The 27418-nt window shown below is 38.8% G+C and overlaps 2 protein-coding genes across 4 annotated transcripts in view; both read right to left on the bottom strand.

Annotated features, from left to right (window-relative positions):
- The window catches only part of ARSB (arylsulfatase B), a 77751-nt gene extending 75492 nt beyond the window's left edge, over positions 1–2259 (bottom strand). For both annotated transcript variants that reach the window (XR_005564699.1, XM_027709983.2), the window contains exon 1: positions 1954–2259. Coding sequence is in view for 1 of the 2 variants with exons in the window: in XM_027709983.2 (XP_027565784.1) it covers positions 1954–2241 (288 nt within the window). In the remaining variant the exon portion in view is untranslated. The remainder of the gene's footprint in view (positions 1–1953) is intronic.
- A 5145-nt stretch (positions 2260–7404) lies between these two features.
- The window catches only part of DMGDH (dimethylglycine dehydrogenase), a 42401-nt gene continuing 22387 nt past the window's right edge, over positions 7405–27418 (bottom strand). For both annotated transcript variants that reach the window (XM_039384398.1, XM_027709938.2), the window contains exons 10-16: positions 26552–26717; positions 22942–23072; positions 21299–21516; positions 20223–20380; positions 19070–19129; positions 9667–9801; positions 7405–8179 (exon numbers count right to left, since the gene is read on the bottom strand). In XM_039384398.1, the coding sequence (XP_039240332.1) occupies positions 7964–8179; positions 9667–9801; positions 19070–19129; positions 20223–20380; positions 21299–21516; positions 22942–23072; positions 26552–26717 (1084 nt within the window). In that variant the 3' untranslated portion in view covers positions 7405–7963. The remainder of the gene's footprint in view (positions 8180–9666; positions 9802–19069; positions 19130–20222; positions 20381–21298; positions 21517–22941; positions 23073–26551; positions 26718–27418) is intronic.

The raw sequence follows: 27418 nt of genomic DNA, 5'->3' as shown, positions 1-27418 counted from the left end.
AAACTCCAAGACCTCCAAGAGCACAAAACATCAGATTTTATAACTCCTCTAAGCACACCAGTGTAGCAAGCTCCATGATTAACTTCTAGAGCATCACGTTAGCAACACTCAGAAGTGACTTTTAAAATAAGCCCTGATTTTAGGCAAGTGGGCCCTTATAAAGGGCTTACTAGTTACTCATTTTCCTTGAAACAGGACGTTTCAAAAATTATAGTATAAATTTTATATATAAAATTATATTCAAACATATTTTGAAATGTTGTAGTACAGAAAATATTAGAGAAACACACACACTAACAAAGCACTTTAATTTCTCCCACTCTCTGGAAAACAAGAACAAGAAGAAGAAAGCAATAATTAAAAAAATCTACAGCTTTCTTAGACCAACACCATTGCTCTTTTTTCTTACAGATTGCAGGGTGACTATCAAAATTCCAGCTCCCAATAGGAGCAGATTTAAATTAGTTTCTCAAATCTCTAGGTAATTGTTAATCATATCAATGGGTAAAACAAAGAAAAAAAATCCCACCTATTTTCTGCATAATTATTTCCTGCACCGAATGTTTTTCTTTTTAAAATGGAATACAGCCATTTTCTAATATTTATTATAATTATATTTCTAATACTTATGATCTTATTTGTAACAAGATCAACACAAAGATCATTAAATTATCAAGATGGATGTATAGCATGAATTTAAATCCAGACTGAACTACAGCCATTTCCAGACCCACTTTTAAAATGAGATGTAGCAATGGCCCATTTCTAGGTAAGCATGTTCAGACTATGAACTGTATTTTAAATATAGTCACAATGAAGAAGTGTTTTAGGTTATTTAACAGAACAACTTAAAGAGTTGATAAAGATAATGTAAATTACTTCTTCCTATTCATTGTTATTGATTCTTGGAGTTTCTAGGAATAGGACAAATGTTGCAAGGAAAGCGTATCACCTAGATCAACCTTTCTGCAACAAGAGATAGAATCCAATCATACAGGATAGTGTTTATTTTCATTAATTTAGCGGAGTTTCTTTGGAAAATCACTACTGTTAACATGGATTTGCAGAACTTTTTGAGAGGGTAAGTTTCTGAAGCACACTTAACCCTTTAAGAGTTTCTTCCTTCTGTCTATGCTGTATGGCCATGCTTCTTTCCTTCTACTCCTGTTTTTGGCAAAATTGCAACAAGGGCAGGAAGGGGGAGAGTTATATCAGTGTTAAAAAGCCCAATCCTTATACCTGTGCAACTGGAAAAAAAAGTGGGAAAACTCATGACTGTGACTATGAAGTAGCTGGACAGCCAGCCTAAGGATCATTCTGTGTGCACTCCATGAAGGAGTGCAGAAACATCTACATCTATGGTACTGTATGGAGGAGAATGTATACAGCTTGGGATGCATTTAAACCTGCATTGGAAAAGATGCTGGAAAAACTGAACAAGTGGTGTTGATCCACTTCTGTCTACACCTCGACCGGGTGCCTGTCCAGTGGAGAAGTACCTTATGAGTCAGATGACTAGGGAAGGGATATCTTCCACTACTGGCTGCCATGCCTATTAATCCAACCTAAGCAGAGAGAGCACCTCGTCTTTCTGAAGCAGAACAAGAGAGCACCTCGGCTTTTCTGGGGCAGAACAACTTGCACTAAATCCATGTTGGTTTACTCCTGAGCTCGCAAGCCAAAGGTAAGTTAAGACTGCATATAAAAGCAGCTGGTTTCCACAGAGTAGTGGAAAACAGCTTCTTCCCAGCGTACCGGCACACGGGACACATGAAGCACAAACTACACGGAGCACTGCCAGAAGCAAGCAGGGGAGCAGCACCCACCATCCACCTGCCGACAGCGCGCGAAGCGCGGGAAGTGTGGTCAGCGGAGGGAGCCCCAGGGGCAACGGAGGGAGCCCCGGTGTTTCTCCCGCGGGGGAAACAGCTCAGCCCCGAGTGCTCGCCCTACCTGGTAGCGGCCGGAGAGCAGCTGGCTGCGGGACGGGGTGCAGAGCGGCTGGGTGTAGTAGCGCTCCAGCCGCACGCCGTCCGCGCCCAGCGCGTCCAGCCGCGGCGTGCGGATGGCAGAGCCGTGCCAGCCCACGTCGCCCCAGCCCAGGTCGTCGGCCAGCACCAGCACCAGGTGCGGGGCGGGCGGCCGGGCCGCCGCCGGGCGCGGCAGGCAGAGGGGCAAGAGGCAGAGGGGCAGGCAGAGGAGCCGGCTAAGAACCATCGCCGTTACCGCCTGCCTCGCCATCCCCGGCAGCAGGAACTGGGCCGCAGGGCCCGCCCTGGCGCCAGGGCTCCGCCCGCCGAGCGAACAGGGCGGGGAGGGGGCGGTGCCGGGGCGGGGCAGGGCCCGGACGAGCCGGGGTGGGGGGGGCAGCACGTGCTGCGGGGAAAACGGTGCGGGTTTGGGCCGGTGAGTTCTGGAGTGAGTTAAGAAAGGAAATTGTAAAGCTGTTGCTGGTGTTGGCAGAGTATCCGACTCGCTGATGCTGGCGGACCGTTCTAATTGTGACTTGCTTCAACTCTTACATTAAACACCTGTTTTAAACCACGGAGCCTTCCCCCAGGGGAACCACGTAACTATGTTCAAGCTTGTACTTCAAGTAATCTATGATTTCAAGGAAGTCAGTACAACATTATGAGAAGAGGACACAGTGCTTTCAGGTACAAGTAACTGGGCTTTTATTTCTGCCTTCATGACAGTTCATCCAGATCTAATATATACTGCCTGCAGAGTTTATCTGTGCAAAGTGAGACAGCTACAACACAGACATGGCCTTGCTGCTTGCCAATGTGTGCTACAGCGTGGGAAAAGTGAGTTGCCACCGTCACTGAAGATGCAGCTGAGCTGAGCAAGATGGAAATTATTCCTATTGGAAAAACTCAGTATCAGCTGCTCTCTTTCACACACACTCACAAACAGAGACCCGTGTGTGTCATCCCTCCCTCCTCCCCCTCGACCCCTCTGCAAAACCATAAAAATCACAGTGCTTTTTTCTTTTCATTTTGCCCATACAGATGAGGAGCCTTGATCTAGGTCTGGCTGTAAGATGGTGCTAGTGACAGTTACAGTGTAGGAAGGAAGTGAAGCAACTCAGAAGCAGAAATAGCAGCTATGTCAACAGGGCTGTCTATTTCTGCAAACCATGTAATTGCCTAAAGCAATAATGCAAACAACCACTACCTTCATTATAATTTTGATGTAAAATCTAAGACTGTGAAAGGACAGAAATAGCTATCAACTTTGATCAATTTTGTTCATCCATGGAATACACATAAATTTCAGTGTCTAGCTGAAGATCAAATAACCATATGTTTCACATTTAGCTAGAATGTTACATATGTGTATTGCCAAATTTATACAGCCATTTGGTAACAGATCACAGAACAGTCCACATTAAAAACTGGTTTTCTTGGTAAGAAAGCCAAATATTGAGTATGCTAGACTCCTGACTACTTTTTTTTTTTTATTGACTACTTTCTTTTTGATTTCTCTGTAGAAAGTTAGTTCATGCTTCTATGAATGAAGTCTAGTGGATAGGCCTATGAAGCTATCAGGCTGGGGTTTTTTAAATGCCACTGATTTGCCTGCTGGTTTGAAAAAACCAGCAATTATGAGTGATGCTAGATTTTTTTTCTACAATGAGAATATGCTATAGTCCACAGCCAGTACTGGAACAGGAAACAACAGTACTGTCCTAAAGTCAATTTTTCCTGAAGTAAATTCCAGGATTGTTGACAAGCTGGTATGTAACTATTAGTTGAATTTTCTTTATTGAGATGTGTTTCATGCTGTTCAAAAGCAGCAAAGTTCTGATTTATCTTTTTCCTCGCTCAGATCTCATGACCAGTCTCAGATGTCTCACTGTTTATTTTTCTAACTTCTTCCATGTCCTTATTACAGGTAAAGTTCCATTCAAAGCACATTCTCATGGAAACCATTTTAGTTCATTCCAAAAAATTACTTTGAAAATCTGCATAGTGCTGGTGAAATCAGAAATGGTGGATACAAATTTTGCAATAAAATTAATAATAGCTATGCACCTGTCATGTTTCCAAAGTTACCATGGTATTCAAGAGCAGCTGAACACATATTCCCTTGTGTCAAGAGTTATGTGCTGATTATCCTACTCTACCAGAACCGGATAATCTGGTTGCCTGAGCTGACAGTTAAAACATTAAATTGAACTATCTGAAACATATACTGCAGATACCACACATTCACAGTCTGTATGTTGCTGCCTGTCATATTTTCTAAGTATTTGTGTTTTATTTTATATTTTATTACTTGTTGAGGGAATTGGAATACCAATCAGAAAATACTATTTACACCAGACAGTATTCTCTTGAATCAAATGAATAAATCCTGTAAATGGTCTATGTTCAGTCTCTTGTGTTTCAGTCTTCTGAATTTGGAGTTGAATAATTTGGATGCTGTTTTGGGTCAGCGATTAATGAAGCCATTAAAGTGACACGTAAGATTACGGTATCCATGTGGACTTATCATTCCATACAAAGCACAAACATGACAGTTTTTCCATGGAAAGTTGGAGCAAAAATTCAAATGGTAATAGTAACATCTACTCTGACATGCAAATACTCTCTGGACATGGAATAATAAAGGAAAATGACAAAAAATATGTCTGAGAAAACAGCCTTTTGACATATCCTGGATCTGAGTATTTCAGAAAATTTCGTAGATGACCAACTGTCATTTTTTCACCTCATTGCAGTTGTCTCCTCTGTTAGCTAATGGGGTTGCGGAAGACTCCAGAGAAGTCCCTGTCAATCTTTCTACCTTGGTATTTCTGTTTAGTTGGTTAAAAGCCCTCTTAGAACATAGATGTACTACTTAAAACACTCTTGCTCCTATTCACTTACTCTTGCTGTACTTTGGCACCACAAGTTTAAGCAACACCATATCTCAACTTGTAATGAAAAGAAGTGACAGGAAACTACAAAAGCTACTGAACGCTTCCCCCATCTCATTTCTTCCGGTTTATCTTTTTTGTTTTTAAATAACCTTGAAAGATTGAGCTGTATATATGAATCTCTCTGTGGCCCTGATTTGTAAAACTTTGTCTTAATACTGTTTCATTTATCTGCACTGTGCAAGAAGCTGCAATGTTGAGCTATCCTGATGAATGCTCAGTAAGCTGACTTGGGTGTCAGAGGAGTAAAAAAGAAGCTAGGTCAACTAGGAAGCCCTTTTAGACATACCGCTATCACAGCTATAGTGCTTCTAATACTCAGCCATCATTGCTTAAAACTACTTCTGGCATCTCTGCTCCTGAATGCATTGTTAGACAGAAAGCACAGCCATTCTTAAGAAGTAACAGAATGCCACAAGCTCTCAGATACTCCATTTCTCTTACGCAGTCAGTGATGAACACGAAATTGTTTTAGTCTTCTAACTTGGCTGCATGAAAGAAACTTTACATTGCCTTGTCCCAGAAACATCATGACACGTTGTCTGTTTATCTAAATCCTGAAATTAAATGAAAATTAGAATAATAGAATATGCTGAGTTGGAAGGGACCCACAAGGATTGTGTCCAACTCCTGGCCCTGCAGAGGACAACCCCAAGACTCACATCATGTGCCTGAGAGCATTGTTCAAAAGCTCCTTGAACTCTTAACAAGTTTAGGCCTGTGACCATTTCCTTGGGGAGGCTGTTCCACTGCCCAAACACCCTCTGTATGAAGAACCTTTTCCTATATCTAACCTTAGCCGCCCCTGACACAGCTTCATGCTGTTCCCTCAGGTCCTGTCACTGGTCCCCACAGAGAACTGTGGTGTCTGCCTTTCCTCTTCCCCTCACAAGGAAGTTGTATCCTGCAATGAAGTCTCCCCTCAGTCTCCTCTTCTCCAGGCTGAACAGACCAAGTGATCTCAGCCACTCCTCATATGGCTTCCACTAATTGGCCAAGTCTTGATCTTGGTGAGACTTGGGTGACAACAGCTGTCAGTGAGAAACACACAAAGAAATCAGTGTCTGGACCTGTATAATACTACAGTGTACAATGAGACAGGTCTGCATCAGCTACATGGAGAAATTAGGGGTTGGGAGGTTACAGCTAGAAATGCTCATGGAGGGTACAGTTTCTGAGTTCACCTGACTATAGGAATTCTATCTGCTATTTTGCTCAGGCTGCAGAAAGCCTGTCCTTTCTGCACAGTCAGAGTGATCCAGTTGATGTGTTCATGAATAGCACTTCTTCCAAGTCAGAAAAGAAGTTACAAACCTGATTCTAACTTTTCAGACTAGGATATGTGGGCATCACTGGAAAAATTTTGGCTTAGCAAAGCTCATTAGGAAAGTCTGTTTCAGAGGGACTGTTACTGTGCACTCCAGATTGTGGTGCCTAGTGAATTTGCATAATCTTGGGAAATACTGAAATTCAAAACTATGTTCTTAAGAATTGCTCTTCTCCTCCATATTCTAAATAAAACCATAGAGCATTGTGTTGTATTTTAAATTCCTTAAATGCTCACAGAGTGACAGTGGCTAAGTGCCTCATCACAAATAATGTTGCCTTTAGAAAAAGTAACATCTCTAATTGGTTCAGCAAGATAGAACTCAGTCACTTATGAAAGTATAACATAGAATAATTTCTGAATGGTAGCTGAAGATAGTACTATATGCAAACCTGGCAAAGATTTTATTTTGACCTGCTTTTTAAAAGATATTCAGAATAGCACAATGTAATGTCAGCTAAATTATCAAGAGTAACTGTTCATTACAAAAATCATGTTTCTCCTGGTATATGCTATTTATACATTTGCTTCTTTGCTGAAGGTTCACAGGCACCAACTCCTTTGAAGAAGGTACATTTTGGATGTTATTTGTACGTACTTTGAAAATTTATCTATAGCCTAAAGGAGAGCATTACTTTCTTTCTGTAAGTTAGAAATTTTAACACTGTTATTCAAAAGAATTGTTGAGCACATTATTGAACTCAGAAGAATGTTTTATTAAGTTAGTGTGTTCTCACCATACACCAATCCTGCTTACTCGGGTTATTGAATATTTAACACTCAATAAAGCTCCTTTGCTGTCAGTTTAATTATATTTTTTCATTTTTAATATTTCTGTGTAATAATATAAGGCTCTTACTGCTGTTCAATCTATAATTAACAGTAAAAGGAAGAACTGACAATCTTCAGTGTCTGTCTAGCACTTCAGATTTCATACAGTAAATCCATTGATACAGTTCTTTAAGTTTCATTCAGAAATTGAACAATAACATCATGTGTGTTGTAGAATATTACATGTAATCTGCCAGATGATTCATGCAGAAAAATGAAGAATGGGCTTCCAATAACTACTTCATTGAGAAGAACTAGATTTTGATCTTCCATAAGAATTTCTGCCAGGTTGACACAATGAAAAAAAATGTCAACAGTTCAGTTTGCCTTTAATAACGCCTTTATTATTTTTAATGGTTAATGAAATGTATTTCAATTCCTTATGAAGCATCCTGAGAACCAGCGATACGATTTTAATGATGAGTTTGCTATTCGTGTAGTAAAGAAGCCAGAGTAAGCTACTTTACCCTGAGGGCAGGCAAAGGCGGAACTGTTGAGTGTCAAGGAGGAGGAGGAAATTGCTATTGGGCAGTATCAAGAGCACCTTTGTTGTATGCATTAATGCAGATCTGCCAGCCAGTGTCAGAGCAAGCTGAATCAATGACCTACTCATTCCTTCCACTTTCTGCTCACAAGTGCTACTGGGAAGTAAGTGCTTCTGCTCACAAATGCTACTGGTTCATCAGCTCTGCTCAGGTCTCTACTGTGAACAGCCCACACAAGGAAGTAGGAGCGTAAGACCACTGAATTTCTCACTGATGTATGGCAATGAGGATCTTGTGCTTAGTAATTAGCAAATCTCAGTAGTTCAATTCTCTTAATTTCATCCATATTAATAGCACTATTTCCTATTGCATGATTTGCTGTATACTCATCTGAGTTTATATTTTGGGACTTTCATCCTTTCTCTGAAGGCGTATTCTTGTTGGTTCAGTTAGCACCAGTGGCTCTTGTATAATGGTTGCTGGATAATTTTTACCTAAAAGTTCAACTTCCAATTTCTGTCCAACTTTGCTGAGTTCTGTGGGAACATATGCAAAAGCTAGACTCTGCTGAGCACCATAACTGAAACATCCAGATGTGGTATTGCCAATAACCTGAAAGAAATCACAAACAATTATCTTAATTTTCAAGATGCAGTGAGATTTTCCTAAGAAAAAAAAAACCCAACCAACAAGCCAAACAACTACACATCTGTCAGAGACTGGATTTGCCTGATTGACTGATTGTTTGACTGATAGGTCGAATAAACCACGTTGTCTGTTTGCGGTGGGAGATGTGAAGGCCTAGGCTCAGGCTGGAGCCAACATGGCCACGTCCATGCAGAGCACATGGCAGGAAAAGCCATGTGGCTGGGCTGCCGCCGGGTGGCCTGCCCACACCACACACGCTGGAGCCTCTGACTGGCTGTGGCACCCTCACTTTGGCTGGGGAGACAGCGAGTGGCAGTGAGCCAAAGGTCCTGCCTGGGGGAAGTGGCCACAATAGCCAGAGTCTATAAATAGACATGCACAGGGTCTCTATCTCCCCCTTGGCCTCTGCCCTCCTGACCTGTCAACACGTGACCTCCAAAGTGGTAAATATGTCTCTCTCCTCTCTCTCTTTATTCTTTCTTCTCTTAATCTCTCTTCCTTTACTCCTGTGGGCAACTTGTCTGTATTTTACTTAAGTTATGGTATTTCACTTAAGTTTGTATTTGCTGGGTATAACAAAGGTTTCCTTACTGTAGCAATGCTTGGTAGTTTCAGTAATCTGTTGTAATGCTTTTTTGAAGTCTCACGTTATTTCTGTTAAACCCTTTTTGCCAAAACCCCTATTTTCTCACCAAATTAAAATCTCTTAGAGAAAAATGTGTAATTTTTTCTCCAGACATGACCTCAAGGTACCACAGAATCAAAACACTTTGCAAGAGTTTGTGTAGGCAAAGTCTCTTGACGCCTGAAATGAAAGTTTAACACCTGGTAAAGAGTGGAGCTTCTAAACCGGGTTGTGACAACATCTCGCATTTTGGTTTATACACTTCAGACATTAAGCAAGTTTCAAGTGTGTCATGCAGTTTAGAATATTCTCGACTGAGAGTAATATCACCTGAAACTGGGAAGTTTTTGCTCCTTGACAAAATAGTCTATTCCTACTGCATTTAGTTAAATTTTCACTGGAACACACAGTATACACAGGCATATCTTTATTATCTACAACAATTTAACTGCCAGTGAGTGTTTCAACACATAATATATGCTGAAATGTGGAGGCCTGAACTTTGCTGTTGTTTCATTTCTTTTAAGTGAACAGCAAAAGTGTTGTTAGGAGAATGGTGAAATTGCTAAAGAAGAAAACGGATGAGAATCCTTTAGTCTGTTCCAACCCTAGTTTCTGTGACATGGTAACATTTCACATTTTCTCTGTAGATACTTGGTTAGCCTTTGCTTCCTGCATGAAGATTAGAAAGTCTTTATCATAGCTTCAAATTGATCTGTGCCAGTAAAATAGAAATAATGCATTTACACTTCAAACACAAAGTTAGATTCTGTTTGTGGAGAATTAATATTGATTTTTTGTAACATATAGGATCTATATTCCTTGCCTTGCCATTGTGCCACACACTTTCATTTCCCTCTGGATCAATATTATCTGTTTCCAGGGTGAGATATACCAGTCGTCGTTTGAGCCCTTTTTCTTTAATCTGCTTCAGTGCTTGCTTTCCTATAAAGTCTGCTGGCTGAAAAAAACCAGAAGATAATGATGATATATGTTTATTTGGGTTCTGCAAAAAGTTTAGAATTATAAACATTTAAATTTATCTTAATTTCTTTTCCTGTCACTTGAGTATTTTGTATGAAATATAGATGAAATCAAATCTTTGACAGATAGTATCTTGGTATTTTTATATTGGTGCATTGTATGTTGGTAATTTTATTCAGTTTATTTTTTTTCCTAGATCTCAGTACTTTAATATCAATAATTCCAACACAGTAGAAATACCCATGTAGTGAGATGTGGAACAACACTGTCTGCCCAGTTAAGGTTATAAGACAGAAAACTGCACATCATTTCAGTTTCTATGAAAAAAAGGGAATTCCAGTACCCAGATCCTAAAGTTTGGGCCTTCCTCTGTGAACACACTTCCTTTTGATGCTGTATCAACCATGACAGTAACTCGTCAGTATTTCACTTTGGTGTCTCTGCCAAGCTGCACAACAGGCAGTTTACTCCATATTCTTGTTTTAAGGTAAGTATGGTTTTTTCCCATATCTGCCATTTATGGGATAATGCTGTGTGTTAGGTAAAGAGTAATATTATTGTTTGGAGTTCCCTTTTTCAGCTTGCTTAGAAAGATACATGCAGATTTTCATATTTCTGGAAGCAGACTGCATAAATGCATGACAAGTATGGGGGCAGTCATCAACAAGTCTCTGAATCCTCAAGGGTATACAGGACAGTATTTACTGTATGTGATCATGTTGAGCTGATTCCACTAGCCTGATTATATCACAGAATCAAAGAATCATTTAGGTTGGAAAAAACGTCTAAGATCATTGAGTCCAATCTTTGAGCAATCACTACCTTGTCAACTAGACCAAGTGTCACGTCCAGTCATTTCTTGAACACCTCCAGGGATGCTGACTCCACCACCTCCCTGGGAGGTCACTTCCAATGCTTTACAATGCTTTCCGTGAAGAAATTTTTTCCTCATGTCCAATCTAAACCACATCTGGTACAGCTTGATGCCATTTCCTCTCATCCAGTCACTAGTTGCCTGGGGGCAGAAGCTGACCCACACCTGGATACAACCTCCTTTCATGTAGTTGTAGAGCGATAAGGTCTCCCCTGAGCCTCCTTTTGTCCAGGCTAAACAACCCCAGCTCCCTCAGCCACTTCTCACAGGACTTGTGCTCCAGACCCTTCATTCACCAGCTCCATTGCCCTCCTCTGGACACACTCCAGCACCTCCATGTCTTTCTTGTAGTGAGGGGCCCAGAACTGAACACCTCATTCAAGATACATCCTCAGCAGTGCTCAGTACAGGGGAACGATCACTTCCCTAGTCCTGATGGTCACACTATAGCTGCTACAGGCCAAGATGCCACTGGCCTTCTTGGCCACTTGGACACACTGCTGGCTCATGTTCAGTCACTGTCACTGTTGATTCACTGTCACTGTTGATCATCACCCCCGCGCTCTTTTCCGCTGGGCCACTTTCCAGCTACTCTTTCCCCAGCCTGTAGCACTGCCTGGGGTCATTGCGACCCAAGTGCAGGACTCGGCACTTGGTCTTACTGAACTTTGTACCACTGGCCTTCATACCACAGCTCATCAATCCAGCCTATCCAGATCCCTCTGCAGAACTTTCCTCCCTTCAGCAGACCAACACTCCCACACAGCTTAGTGTCATCCATAAACTAACTGAAGGTACACTCAATCCACTCATCCAGATCATTAATAAAGATATTAGGTAGTATCATGGCCAGGTTCACAGCTATGAGCTTATTTTGCCTACCAATAGCTGTGAACCTGATACCCCACATTTAAAGCTGAAGACTTAAATGTAACTTAAAATGGAACCCAGACAACTTAGTTGGCTAGATAGAGAATAAATTGGAAAAAGGAAAAAAGAGCTCTTATAAACACTGTGGTCCTGGACAAAATTCTTTGAGAACCAAGGGAAAGCCCATTTCAAAGATGCTGAGAATTAGGACAGAGTATAAAATAGTAATCAAGCTGGATATCATTATTTCTAATAACTGTCCGGTAAATATTAGGAACAGTGCCTTGCCAGTTCTACCTATTCATTTTTTCTTTTAAGATACAGATCAGGCAAAACAAAATAATCGTATTCAGCTAAACTGCCAGATACATACCGGTCATAGGCAAGAAACATAATAGCAGTTACAAAGTCCTCTAGCTTTCCAGCCTTTGCTGAAGAGATGACTAGCAGTGCAAGCTATTTTAAGGCAGGTTGATCTTAGGTCTGAAGCAGGAATTATATTCATTGGATAAGTGCCTTAGAGAAAAGAAATTAAATATTGTTGAAGACTTCAAAAATACTATTTCTGGTAATGTTCTTTAGAGATAATTTTGTAGAGAAGTGTTGCACTGTCAGAATTACAAGCAACACATATTATACTTGGAATAGATTATTATACAGTGAGTTCATGTGTTCTTGCAGTTCTTCATGTTCACATATGTCTGTGTGTAGGCTCACAAGAAATTATTATAAAGGAATGAAGAGTTTTTGCACTATTAAAGGTTAGGCTCTGCAAGCAGTTGTGGAAAACAGCTTATGAACCAGTTAAGGACGAGTTAGTCTGAAAATTGAGGTGAACCAACTGCAGATAAAGCAGATACTGTGCATAAGGACCACAGATGGCACTCTTTGGGGAAAGACAGCATGAAATATAGCTCAGATCAGAAAAGACTGTGAGGATTCATTTTAGAATATAACTGTCAAGAGGCTTCTGGAAAATATAAAGCTAATATCTCAGACCAGACAATATTCAGCAATTGTAGTTCCCTCTCACTTTTCTACTATGCAGAAACACCTACAACTATAGGAAACACCTACAGCTAGAAATGCAAATAAGGGTGTATACCATAGCACGACTCACAGACTAAAATGCTTTGCATAATGAAGAGAAATAACAAGGAACTAAACATTTGCTTAGCATTGAATCAGTTCTTTCCTATTCATTCCAATGTAATTTCTGGTATTTAATCACAGAGAATGTAACTTTGTAACTAAATACTAATGCCAGTCACATATGGCACCTGCACCACTAATCTACCTAAACCCTTCTTGTATGCAAACACCCAGCTCTAAGAAATTGACATAATACAAACAACTGATGAATTACCTAATTATTTTGGCTCAAAATTCCTGGCTTAGTAGGTCCTTATTACTTTAAGTGGCCCAACAAAAACACTGGGAATGACCTAGGTGTTCATTTTATACAGATAACAAAATCACTGCAGATTCTTTCTAACATGTTTCATAGCCTGCATAAATTTGTGGAATAAGTTCCTCTGTTTTATGACCCTCTGGACATCAAATGAAGTAATGATAGAATATGGTTCCACACCTAAATTTCAATTTGAATGGAACTTAGGTGGAGAAGTACATCAAATAAATATGTTATAGACATAAAAAATGGGGACTGAAAGAGAGGTGGGAAAAAAGTACCATTCCCCTATCTCAAATTCCTAATTTCTATCCATCACTCCATCCTTTTTCAGATCCCCAGGCTCCTTGGCTCTTCTTCAGTAAAGTCTCTGCTGTTTCTTCTTCTTCCTCTTCCCTTTCTTGTGTGGAGTAGAGCTGGCATGAAATACCAGGTTATGGAGTGGGATCAGTCACCAATAGTGTAGTCATTCCTCTCAGAACAGGAGATATGCAAGTTGGAGAAGTGAAGGAAGGGCAGACAATGGCAATAAGGGCGAGACACAGAAATTCTTGAAGTTCAGACTGTACTGCATCAAGTTGGAGCACTTGATCCAGACCTGGACATCAAGTGCCAGGCATTCCACCCACTGAGCCTGCTGTATACTGGATTAAGAAGCAAGAAGGTTATGATGAATCATTTGCTGTAGTCCCACAAAGTCAGTGATTGTTTTAAAGTCAGTGATTGTTTAAAAAAAACCCAAACAACAAACCAAAACCACAAACAAGAGAAAAACTCAACAAACAACTAAGAAACGGAAAACACAAACAAATAGCTACAAGTAGTTGTTTTTCTGGTTGTCCCTACTCACTGCTTGCCTCTGTGCTTCTGAAAGTGCAGGGTGTTACCAGGTCAGAATAGTAGCATTTAATGAGAGTCATTTAATGATATAAATGACTACATATGCTGCAATGGTGCAGGGACCTGGAAAGCCAGTATGTACATCTATTCTGTCACTTTCCCCACCCTCTCTCTTCACCTAGTGCTGGGTGGCATTTCTGGCCAGGGCTCTAGAGGCCCAAGGCAGGAGTGGTGATTCTGCTAGTGCTCCCTTTTTTGGAGGGTATGCTTTCTGCAATTGGGACAGTTCAAGATTCTTTTAGTTTTCTTTCTCCAACCTGCACTCATAAAATTAAAAAGAAAAAAAAAAAAAAGGCACCCTTTCCCTAAAAAGTTTATTGTTTTGTGCTTTAATACATCAGGACATAGCACCTTAGACCATAGGAACATAACGAGTTGGACTGAAACAACTGAGAACAGTTCTGGCAGAGTGGCCAGGAGAGAAACAATGACTAGAAAGAGGAGGGCATGAAACTGTAAGTCTAAATCTGCTACCAAAGGAATAAAAGGATGGAAGCACATGCTTAGAACTGCTCACTCTAGTTTCCCATGAGATAACAACTCATGTATTGATATGTTGGAGGTTAGAATAATATTCAAGGACTTTATCTTGTCATTCACCCATCTATGAGAAGCTGCTGGGTATAACACAACTTTTATGCATAATGCTTAACAAAGCAGTTACTCATGTGTCTAATAGGTGCAATATTAAAACCACCAAATATCAAAGTGAGAAAAAGAGGTAGTTCTTGTAGCCTGAGGTGCATTTTGACAATGAAATTCAGGTAGTCACTGAGTAGAGTTGGAGGAGATGACATGCAATTAGTGATAAGCAGACAGGGAAAGGAGCAAAAAACAATGGAGAAGGTTTTGCGCTGGTATTAAAAAAAAAAAAGAAAGGAAAAGCTGGTAGAGTAGGCCAAAGAAAATGTAAGAGATTCTGGATATAGAAAAATCACAGAATCACAGAATATGTTGCATTGGACGGGACCCACAAGAATCATCAAGTCCAACCTTAGCCCTGCACCGGACCATGTTCAAGAATCGCACCATGTGCCTGAGAGTATCAACCAAATGCTTCTTGAACTCTGTCAGGCTTGGTGCTGTGACCACTTCCCTGGGGAACCTGTTCCAGTGCCCAACTACCCTCTGGGTGAAGAACCCTTTTCTAATACCCAACCTAAATCTCCACTGACACAACTTCAGGCCATTCCCATGGGTCACCACAGAGAAGAGATCAGTGCCTGCCCCTCCTCTTCCACTCAAAAGGAAGTTGTAACTGCAATGAGGTCTCCCCTCAGTCTCCTCTTCTCCAGGCTGAACACACAGCTGCTTCTCATATGGCTTCCCCTCAAGGCCCTTCGTTGCCCTCCTTTGGACACTCTCTAACAGCTTAATATCTTTCTTATATTGTGGTGCCCAGAAGTGCACACAATATTCAAGGCGAGGCTGCACCAGTGCAGAGCAGAGTGGAAAATCTGGAAAGAAGCTTGGAATGCAGAACAAAGAAACTGCCCCAGTAAATAAAGAGGGCTGAGGCAAAGAAACACTGCCTCAGTAGTTTCTCCTAGTGGAAACAAACATGAATTATGAGCTAAGCAGTCGGATCCTGGCCTGTAAGAGCACACTACTGCAGAGTTCCAAAGAGTTTCCATGATCTACTGCATTTTCTTCCCAAATTGCAGTGAGCTGTTGCTGCAGAGAGCGTGACCAGGAGATGGCAGTCTTGGATACAGCAACGCAAGCACAAACAAGAGCCGACTGCGGACTCTAAGCTCCTAATGAATGTTGTCACTATTGGATTCACAAGGAAAACCCTTATGAAAGAGTTCATTTCCATGAGCAACTTAAACTGGCATGGATGTTTTTCACTGTAACATCAAGTTCTATCAGAACTTCTGGTCCATTAAGCTCAGGACAAAAATAACCAGTTTTAAGCATTCAGAGGTGAATACGCTACATTTTTGAGCACTTGAAAACCTAAGCATGTGCAAATGTGCAGAACAATATTCTCACATATGGAGCAAAAAGAAATGCAACTTTTTCTTCCTTAAAGTTATTCTGTGAAATTCCTGGTACAGAGACTGACATTAGGGGACTTTATTCAATATTTAGTAGCAGAGTGCTTATTCATGAGATGAGGCTATCTAACTTACTAAATTCAATTAAACAACCAAAAGAAAGGAACAGGTATTAAAAGAAATTTCATCACTAAAATGGACAGATATTTGTTGTGAAGTTGTGAAGACATTATATACTCTAAATTAGAAATTAATCTTGTTACTGTCCCTCCACTTTGGTTTAATTGCAGCCCATCCTGCTCATCTGTGCAAGGAAGCAACTAACACCAACATTAGAGAAAAAGAGATTATTAAGCAGAGTCTAGAGGAAACCACCTAGAATAATGCCATCTCCTCAGCCTTACTGACAAAATGAAAGTTGCCACAGAAATCCTGAGGAAATGGGTTTACTTATTGCCATGTTATAATTTACTATACCGTGAGGGGGGGGGGGGAAGTCAGCTTAAGCTTTTAAGAGTTTCTCCTATTATTAATTAAAAAAAATTACTAGTCCATGTATACCTGAGGATGATGCATACACTAAACTTTCTAAACACAGAGAACATCAGGAATTTATTAGGAAATTACATCTCTTGATATATATTCCCAGATATTTGAATACCCTCTTGTGGAAATTAAAATTCTTTTTGATCATATTACCTTCACTGGCATCTGGTTCTTCATTCGTTTTAATCTGTTTAGAAACTATTTTCATTTTCCATGACATACCACTGAAGATTCACTTATGCTGAAGTCTTTTTTTCTATTTCGTGAGCTATTTCAGCTCCATGTTGCACAGTAAGAAGCAATTAACTGAACAGTGCGTTTTGGTTTTAATTTACACAGAGATCAGCACTTTCCCCACTTGGGGGCACATGCTTTCTTCACGAAGATTATTGTTTGTGAGGAACCCAACACACCAAAATGTCAGAAGTATTTAAGTATCTGTTGTAGTTTTTATCTCGTTTGCCCTTTTTGGGTGGAAAGTTTCCTTAACCATAGGAACAGGTGAAAAAAGGGTATTGCTTGTCTTCAGTCACAGTGGCCTGTAAAGAATGCTGAGGTCTACACTATGCTAAATGTACAACAAAACCAGAGGCATGGAATTGGGACTCAAACTGCCAAGAAGCAGAGTAAATAATCTCACACTGCATTTCATACTACAAATGCTTCAAATATCTGAATAAGCTCAGGTACCTCCGAAGTGTCAACATACAGTCACAACTGCCCTCATTTGAGTCAATAAAAAAAATTGATTATTTCCTTTTTCACATTAGTTCAGCAAAACTGGCAAATGTTTTAAGCTGACACCCTGCATCTCTGCTGGAGATTCATTCCATGTCCATTTGCCTACAGTGTGAGTATCTGCTCCAAAGAACTGCTCCAACCCTGCAGAGAAGTGTGCAGAGCAATTAGAGAATCAAGTGCTTCATGCACATTAGTGCCTTCATATGTTTTGCACGGGCATCTTGGCAAGCAATGGCTTTCCCTGTTTATGGCTGCTTTCCTGCTTACACTAAAGAGGGAAAAAAAAGAAAACAAACATGTATCAAAAGGAAGTGGAAAGAAAAATGAGTAATAGTAATATTACTTTTTTATTGCACATCCCTGCAATCCTGCTAATCTCTCCTCAAGATGGAAAAATCTTTCTTTTGCAAATACAGCATAATCTTAGGATTCTGTATTTCCCTAGCATGTGTCACTTATTCTGATTAGGGCAAAATTATACTCCCCAGCGTAAACAGCTGTAACTCCACTGCATTTAGAACTGCCATTGCCACTCCTGGGAGCACCTTTCCTCAATCCTACATAGGTTGAAGAACTTTTAACAGCTGAGGAGGAAAATCACTTTCCTGGGCTTGTTGCTGTTAATCGTTGGTGAAATTGTCTCATAAAAGCATTGTTTTAGGTTTAACATGCCTCCATAATTCTTTCCTATGCAAGGTTTAACATTTGCTTTTTATTTGGAGATGTAACTTAAAGTTCTGCATTCTTTCTACCAGTTCTACAGTGCCTCCACATAACATGGCAAAAATATCAAGGACGATTTATTATCTGACTTATTACCATTTCAGGTATAAAGAGAGCATAAATAAGAACAGTTTGTCCCTGTACTACATTACATCATTGTAAAGATGAAATGTTTCACAAACATTTTTTCTTCTTGATCTCCCTTACATAAAAATGTTGGCACTTCATTTTACAGATAAAAAACGGAGGCAAAATATTAAGTTGAAAATAGCGCACCTCACTTGAAATCTCTAGGACCAGGTTTTTCACAGTAGAAACTTCCCTTCCATTGTGCAGAAAACTACTGTTTGAGTTGATGGACTAATTGATAGCAGCAGATGGCTTTAGATCTGCACAGGACATGATTTCACCAAGTTTCATGGAAAGGTCCTCTATTTGACAGAGTTTGTACCAGGAAAGAGAATTACAAGCAATTTCTGTATCTATTAGACTAGAAAAGAATTTGAATTGCCAAAATATTAATACAAGAAAGTGAGATTGCTGATAAAAGGAGATAGAATAACATCTTTTTTACTGCACATTTAAATGCAACTAGCTCCATTCTATAAACTTCAAATCCGGTGGGAAAAAGTTATGAGCAGAGGACCTCTTCAGAAGTTCTATGAACAACTAATTTTTTTTTAACCAAAATATTATTTTAGATTATATTTAACTTATTACTGTCAGTTGTCAATCAGCATTTCTAAAAAATATATTTGTTTTTCAATAATTGTTGTACTAGAGCGGTAGCCAGGGAAAACGATCCTAGAGGCATCTGCTTTAACAAGAATAAGCAGGTAAAACATTTTCAAAATATGAACAGGTTTGTTCAACTTGTATATATATACTATATGTTTACAAAAGTATATGACTAAAGTTTCTCTCTGAAAATAAATCACAAAGAATTATTTTTCATGTCAAAAACATTTAGTATTTGCAACATAATTATGTTAGAAAAAGACATGGGAAAATTTTTTTTTAAACAAGTTGGTACTTATAAAGTGATTATCCTTATAATTATAGTTGCACGGTTCAGTTTCTAAACCCATTTTGTTTTCCAGATAATGACATTTTTAATGTTCAAACACTTAAAAGAATAACCCTGGACATAATAGAACACATTGAAAGTAATAAGACATACCTTGTTTAGCTTTACAAAATGTTCCAGTCCAGCTTCCAAGGGATTAGTGTCACAGTTCATCTGTTAAAAGATATAAATTCACGATCCAGCAATGAGGGTCCATCATAGCTTTTGGGCTGGTGGGCTTATTTTTTCTTTCTGTGCATACTTCTATCTACTCTTGTGTCAATGTCTTCCATATTGCATACTTACAACTTCCATTTGAATACACTGAAAGCTTCCAATATGTAATTTAAACAGTGTATCTACTATAGTGCCTAATATATAGATATGTAAATCAGTCATCTAATTTCAATATGCAAAGTAAACACATTTCAGTAAGAAACAGGATTTTTCATCAAAGGAGATTGGAATTTGCAGAAGACTGAATAACTGAGGTATGCACACCTTTTACAACACAGCAGAATGTCTTAGCTGGAGAGGAAAATAAAACACAGCCAATTTCATTCACCACCTTCCCCTTTGGTGCAGGGGGAATAATTTGTTCGGCAGCATTTGAAGAAAGAATGAAAATAATTATCACAGGGCAAACAGAAAGGACCCCTACATGCCTGCCATTTTACCTTCTTGAGTTCTTTCATTTCAAAAGGAATTAGGAAAAATTTCAGGTAAGCGGAAATTATACTGACCTTCCCCAAATTCTCTAGACCCCCTGAGTAGTTCTTTATTGTGAGTGAGTAAATTCTGCAGAAACAAGCTAATGGGAAATGAAAAAGTTCCAAAGACATTATGAAGCAAGAATAATTGGCCTCTCAGGACACAGTTATTACAGAAATAAAATGTTTTCAGAATCTGTCAGCCAAACTTTTGATTTTAAAACACCAGAGCTCAGCAAAACCCTCATAATTTTGTTATACGCAAGAGGGAAAACCATACATGAATAGAAATAAGTGTTTCTTTGCCAGCATTGCAATGGAGTACACTAGTTATTTTTATTTAGAAATCACCAGTCAGAATTATAGCAGCTTTTCCTGCTCAAAGTAAATTTTCTTTTCAAGCGAAATGGAGAAACTGGTACAAATATGCTAACTCTGACTAAAAGCTATACAGTCATAACTAAATAAAAATAAATTAAAAAAACCCCAACAAACATACTACCCCCCCTCCTCCTCACCAAAAACCTCAGAAGGAATAGTAAAGAAGATTTTCTGACCTCTGCCCCCCAGGCTCGGAAACCCTTTTCCAGCCTTAAAGCATTCAGAGCATATGTTCCAAAGTCATCAATTCCCTCTTTCTGGCCAGCTTCCATGATTGCACTGTAAAGAGCTACAGAATCTTCTTTTCTATGATACAGCTCCCAGCCCAATTCACCTGTTATACAAAAAAGATTAATGGTTTCATCTACTCAATGAAATGATCCTAATAAATACACTCCTGTTCTTGATGAAAAGTGGGGATCAATGCTGTAAGTGCTAATTCACACTCTAGGGTCAATTCTCCTAACATATAGCAAGTCTCATTCCCTGCAAGAACCACCAGAGGATTTGAGCCCTCTGTATTAAGCAGAGGACTTACTTAAATTAGAATAATTTCCATTATTCTAATTTAAACTGTTAACTGAAAACTGTGGGTAAGGAAAAATCAGAATAACTGATAAGGAAAGGTCATGTAATGAAGTTACAATGATAAATTAAGTTTAAGGGCATTAAAACCAGATGATGACTTGGCGAGTGAATAGCAAATGTAACTGAGTGTAAATAAGAATCAGTGCATTGTATCATATTTAGCACAATAGAAAGAGAATATGAATTACAAGGACTTCAGCTGCTTCAGAATGCTCTGAATTCAATGTATTACACTAGAGATGGATGTAAAAAGAAATAAAAATAAAAAGTAACTGAAAAAAAACAAAAACTAAGCACTACAGCATTACATTTTCAAAGCACATGACAAACACTAATATACAGTAATCCAAAAACAATTCTTGACGTTGGTTTTGCAGCAAATACCACAGAGGTTATCAGAACTGGCCTTTTGTTCTGCAAAATAAATATTTACACTATAGGGTATTTCTAGAAAAAAGGGTCTTGGAAAAACTCAGCACAGACCCTGACCATATCACATTTGGAAATCAATGTACTGTAATTCCTCCCACATTTATATGTAAAATATAATGAACCTACTTCTTAAGAATACATGATGAGACTTATTTTTCAACATTATTTTAGTGACATTTATTATTTTATTAATTGTCTTTTTCCTTAAGTGCATGTTTTTTCTATTGCTTACCTGTGTATGATATCCTAATAGCAATAACAGCAATATTGGAAAGTTTCAGATGTTTACACTGGAGAAACTTAAAGGAAGCATGACTCAGATCCTCATTTGTCAACTTCTGGAGGACTTCTCGTGCATATGGACCAGCTACACCAAGTACCCCCATCTCATCTGTCATGTTTTCTATTTCAACTTTGTATCCACCTGTTGTTACTTTCTCTTCTATCCATCTGCACATAAAACACAACACTGATGTTACACTTCTTATGAAAAATAACTGATTTAGATAAGATTTTAATAGGAGTAACTTTTTTTAGTGTTCATCTCCCCAGCAGCTCCCAGTGCCACACCTTCTCATAACCAACAAAACTATGTGCTACATTAGATAGTCAAATCCATCATTGATGTTAAACACTGTTTTCTCATGAAACACTGGTACAGCAACACAGGCATCTGAGATACAGCCAGGAAAGAAGAGAATTTAAATGGGTGGAACAGTATATTCAAGATAAGAGAAAGAAATGATCTCATACAATGCCAATGGATTTGGCTTTGGATCCACAATGTGTTAGTAAAAAGTCAACCTACAAAAAGAGTAAGCAATAAGCACAATAAACATAAGAAATCTTCAAATAAATTTCTGTGACAACAAAAATGTACAAGACTTGTTCCATTCTGAATGTAGTAGCTAAAGTATTGGCAGGAATTTCAGTTTGGATTTAATAAAAAACAACAACTGAAAATTGTCTTTCAGGAAGCTCAGAAAATAAATAAAATTAGTATATTTAAAAATCTTATTAAGCACTAGACTGTTCTGCAGTGTTACCAGATCGCTGTCATAGGGGAGTACCAAACAGGACTTCAGAAATCTGTAGAATTAAATACATTAGACCTGACTCTGCTGTTTGGTTCCTGAATGTGCCAGTAATCCTACTGATTCCTCTGGGACTGTTATTAAACAGTACTCAAGATTAGTATACTAAATGGCATTCAAAAATACTTTGTATTCTTCGAATGTTAGGGTAGCAAGTTTCAGTCTTTTAGGCATTGATTAATTTTGATTAACTGCTTTGCCAGCAACCTCCAGTAAGAACAGCACTAGAAATGTCAATTCCAATGCTCATCTATGAAAACTAATTTATTAAGTCATCCTGCAACTGCTTCTACTTCCTTTCTTTTTGTTGTTTCACTTTGTGACCCCAAAGCCCAAGGCAGAAGACATTACCACAATCACGAAGACTACACTACCTATCTCTATGGGCCAGGTCAGTGCCTCTGGGGTCATTCGTGTTTAAAGCCAATTTTTTTTTTTTGCGTAAGAGAACAGACTAGAAAGGAACAACTGTGCTATGTTACATCATACAATGCCAAACACAAGGTCCAACAACAAAACAATAACTACCTCCGATAACATATATTACATAACTGTCAGTAAGTTCTCCATCTTTTTACATCAGCAATAATCCACTGCTTATACTTCAGGATTTAAGTCAACCAAGTTTCTAAGAAACTAAATTCAATAAAGAGTATAGCTCTCATGAACTTTGTGAAAAACTTGTTATGTACTTACTAAGAGTTTGGAACTTAGTAAAAATGTTTCTATATTAATATAACTGTATAGCACTATGTACTTACTGCATAAAAAATGAACTAACCTCAGATCATGGAGTTCTGACCCTGACCCAGTTACAAGCATGAATTCTCCAGGATACAGTTGAGAAACGGTTAGCTCAGCATAAACTTTTCCTCTTGGCGTTAACATATGGCTTATATTTGTGGAACCCACCTATAGAGTAAAATTTGCAATTATTAAGAAAGCAACATAAAACCTTTCAATTCTTAAACATCATTAAATATATGGTTATATGTCTTCATCTGAAAAAACAACTTTTTTCATGTTTGCTCTGCTGTGCCATAATAGGAGTGGAGAGATACACAACTGGCCAAGCTTAAGCTATGCAGTGGAAACTACATATTTTTTTAAGAACGGAAATGTTTAAAATAAGATAAATCAAGACCTTTATAAATATTTGTTAATTATGCATTACACAAGGCATTCTTATGCTACATTTGTTTTAAGAATGCATTTTAAATGCAAATTCAGTCAACTTTAGTTTGTTCTCTCATCATTTGAATAAAAAATTCTACATGTTATTGATATTTTTTCAATCGTGTGAATAAGTCTTTCAGATCCCAAAAGAATAACATATGCTTTGCCCCTTACTTTAAAGAAGGAAATACCGAGTTGGCTTATGTTTTTGTGGCCCTGATTTATGTATGCTTTTATATTATTTGTAGTTGCTGACTATGAATCTACATCTCTGTACATTTGAATCAGGTTCTGTTTAGAAACTTGATTTCTAGAGGCAAAATTCAAATAACAGTTACTTAGCTGTGCCCACAAAACACATACATGTTCATACATATATCATCCATATAAATAGAAATATGAATATGCTGTAGCTGTTGTGCTGGTCTGGTTCCAGAGGTAGAATTTAATCTCTCTTATTTCATTCTCCTTTCACAGAAACTTGTCAGCCACCTAGTCAGTGCCCAGATTCCGTACAATGAATGGAGAAAGGAAAAATATTGCAGATATTAAGATTCTTTTGCAAGGTCACATTACATTAATATAGTTACTGACATATTATCAGGCATTTAGTTGAATTTTAGGACTTGATGCTACTCACATGTAAGGGGGGTACTTTTGAATTAGATGATCAATGGAGCATAGAGGCGTGAGAAAGGAATCATATTAGGATGTGAAACCAGCTGGAGTATGGTGCAATGTAACTTCATGGCACAAGCTAATTGTAAGGTCCATTGTGCTTTTTAGCAAGTCAGCTTGATATCCCCTATTGTCAGAGCTGAGTTCTTCCTTGGTTTTGCTACACATTGCAGGATAGATACATCTACCCTTGAAACACAATGGTAGAGGTCATACATAGGGGTGAGAAAGACGATGATGGGAGGAAGATTATGTGGGCAGGGGTCGCTCGCCCCTTGCCCTACAAGTAGGGCACGCGCAGACTGTTGCCATGAGGTAATGATTAGCTGGTGTTTGGCTGCCATTCAGGCATCACCTTATACTGTGTACTGGCCCTACGTGGTATAATGTGGAACTGATAAAAATGGGGTGTCAGAGCTGCTGAGCTGAGCGATCCTCATCCTACCACCGAGACTGTGTTGCTCCGCGGGGACGCCCGCTAAGCACGGGCACCGACCAGCTGCTGCAGATCCTGACAGCCCTGGCCTGTCTGTGTGGGCAAGCACAGTTTATTGATAGGAAGCAACTGAGAGAACAAACTTTTTTAATATCCCTTTAGTGTCCCTTTAATTCCTCTTTTATGTTCATTGTATTTTTCCTTTAATTTCCCTTTTTACTAACCAATATCGTATTAATAGTTATCCATAATATTGTGTTAAGATCCCTTTTTGGTATCCCTTTAAACTCCCTTTTTACTAGTTAATATCGTATTATAAATGCTGTTCATAGTATTTGTTTTTAAGGCCACACAATAAGGTAGTTATTTTGTATCCTTTTTTAGCTTTTGATTCTCTTTGCTAAGTTTATTATTATTATTATTCTCACTGTAATAAAAGATATTTTGCATGTTTGAATATTTCTGTCACTTGTCTTTATTCCGGACATGTATCCAAACGAACTGTTACACCACACCCAACCTGGGTGTGATACAAATATATCTCCAGTAACTCCACTGGATTATTTTATGATGCAGACAAGCATGAAGGGTACTAAAAATCAGCAGCTTAAAAAAAATTAACCAACTGTTGTGAATGTTGGATTTTTAAATGGACTCACGAACTGTACCTTCTGCTTTGCCATCTAGTTTTCTTTTTCCTCTTAGCAGTGCTGATTAAACTTCATAGACAGCACTTGATTTGTTCTCATAATTTCCTCTTTAATCTTGATTTCCCTCCACCATATAAATATACTCAGCAAGTGTTATCAATGCCCACTGATGACACAGTTACCCTACCTCTACCCCAAATTAGACAGAAGACAAACTTTCAAACTTTTGTTATCACAGAATGAATACAGTAAAAAAGTATGACTACATGGCAATTCAGGTTCTTCTTTCTCCTAAGATACCAATCTCATGCACATCCTTTCCATTCAGTTGACTCTGACCTTTGAGAAGAGCTTATATACCTTCATAGCTATAGTCTCAGTGTACTTACCGTTTGCCTATGCTTCCTCCCTTTGGTGTTTGAAGCACTAAAAACCATCACCTACTGCAAATACTTAATGAAATTCTGTGCTGAAATGACCAAACCCCAAGTCTATAGCAATTCAGAAAGGAGCAATCTGCTTGCTGGAGCTGTATCTTTAAAGTTAAAGACACTACATGAGACTGGTTGACAAAGCAGAAAGACAAAATGACTCATGGAGCACTACGAAAAATTGACCACCAAGAATAAGAAACCTGGGGTAGTTTGTCACAGCGTGCCTTTTTTTAGCGCAGAAACACACAGTGACGATCTATGAACAGCCACACTTGTGAAGAAAGGACAGGTGTGAGGTGAGTGCTGAATCTCCTGCATATTTGCAGCCCTGCCTGCACTAGGCAGCCAGCTCTAAAACAGTCAGTATGAGGAGGAGCGTTTGAAAAAAAAAAACCTACAACAAAGCTGTTCATTTTGGAATTCAGAAAGAATACAACATCTAGCTATGACCACGCAAGAACACCTTCCCCTGCTCTGCTCTGTGCCTGAAGCTGCCACAGTACACCACAGTTTTAGGCAGGCAGCTGCCAAGCTATTCTATTGTAAAAAAATTCCAGGTGAGATTCACTTGCTTGTTTTAGATAAAGATTTGAAACACAGGAGGCTCTGTCTGAACATAAGAAAACATTCTTTTCCTCTAAAGATGTCTGAACACAGGAACCAGTTGCCCAGAGAGCTGGTGGAGTTGCCATCCTTGGAGATACTCAAGCCATACTTCAAAAGCCATTTGAACACAGTCCTAGGCAATAAGCTCCAGGTGATCTGCTTTAACAGGGGGTTGGACAAGTTGACATCCAGAGGTCCCTTCCAACATCAGCCATTCTGATTCAATGATCAGTGCCAAAATGTACTTCTACTTGGGGCTGCTCTAGTATAAACTTCACTGTTTGTGCTCTTAAACAAATGCAACACATCTGACACAAATTATGCAATGATATTATGTTTCATTTTCCATGTCTGAAACAGAGGTTGTCTGTCTAAATCCTACGTTACAACAGTTATCACTGTCCCACTTACCTTTGGAACAGCATTTGCAAATAGATGATCCAGCAGCTTAACAGAATCTGTGCCTTTTACTCTAAACTTGCCAAATGGCGACAGGTCAATCACACCAACTTTTTCCATGACCTGTTTATACTCACGACCCACAGGGTCAAACCAATTTGTGCGCCGAAAGCTGGGTCTGAAACAGAGCAGTTAGACACATTAAATACAATCTTAAAATTTTGTGCTCTTTTCAGCAAAACGTAGTCTTCAGTTTCTCCAGTTTAATAATCATCCAAAAGAGACAGACTTTCCTAATTGTAGGCAGCTTACCCAATATTTTCTTTAGTCTAACATAGCTTAATAATTAAAATCCTTTAACATTTATTTAAGTTTAAGGTGTCAAAGGCTTTATTTCTGAACAGCCAAGTGTGTCTCTTTATTCCTTTATGAGCCTCATTTAGATTGGGACTCCAGTATCCCTGTGGAAAATATTTCTTTGCTGGAAGCTCCCTGATGCAGGCAAGTAACTAGGTGGGCAATCACATAGGAGTAAAGAAAAAAAAAAAAAGAAAAGAAGATCAGGCTTCTCTGTTCCAGACAACTAGAGAGAAATGAGCTTTTTCATGAAAACATTATACTGTGCTGCTGATCAAATAATGAGAAATGGACAAAAATACAGTTTTATAATGAACAAGTTGTTTTCCAAGCTCCAGCTTGAGCTAGGTTGCTCGCTGCTATGCCAAACCTAGAACAGTTACAGGATACCTCGATGTGTGTTTCGAAATGTCTGCATTATCTGCATAACATGTATTCTAAACTATGGAAAAAGCAAGAATAGAAGATCTATCTAATATATAGATCTGTAGCTGAAATGAATGATAAATGTATGCTTCTCAT

The sequence above is a fragment of the Pipra filicauda genome, unplaced genomic scaffold, assembly GCF_003945595.2.
Source record: "Pipra filicauda isolate LSUMZ 115617 unplaced genomic scaffold, ASM394559v2 scaffold34_size3990699_pilon, whole genome shotgun sequence".
Classification (NCBI taxonomy): Eukaryota; Metazoa; Chordata; class Aves; order Passeriformes; family Pipridae; genus Pipra; species Pipra filicauda.
This window is presented reverse-complemented; position numbering and strand designations above follow the sequence as displayed.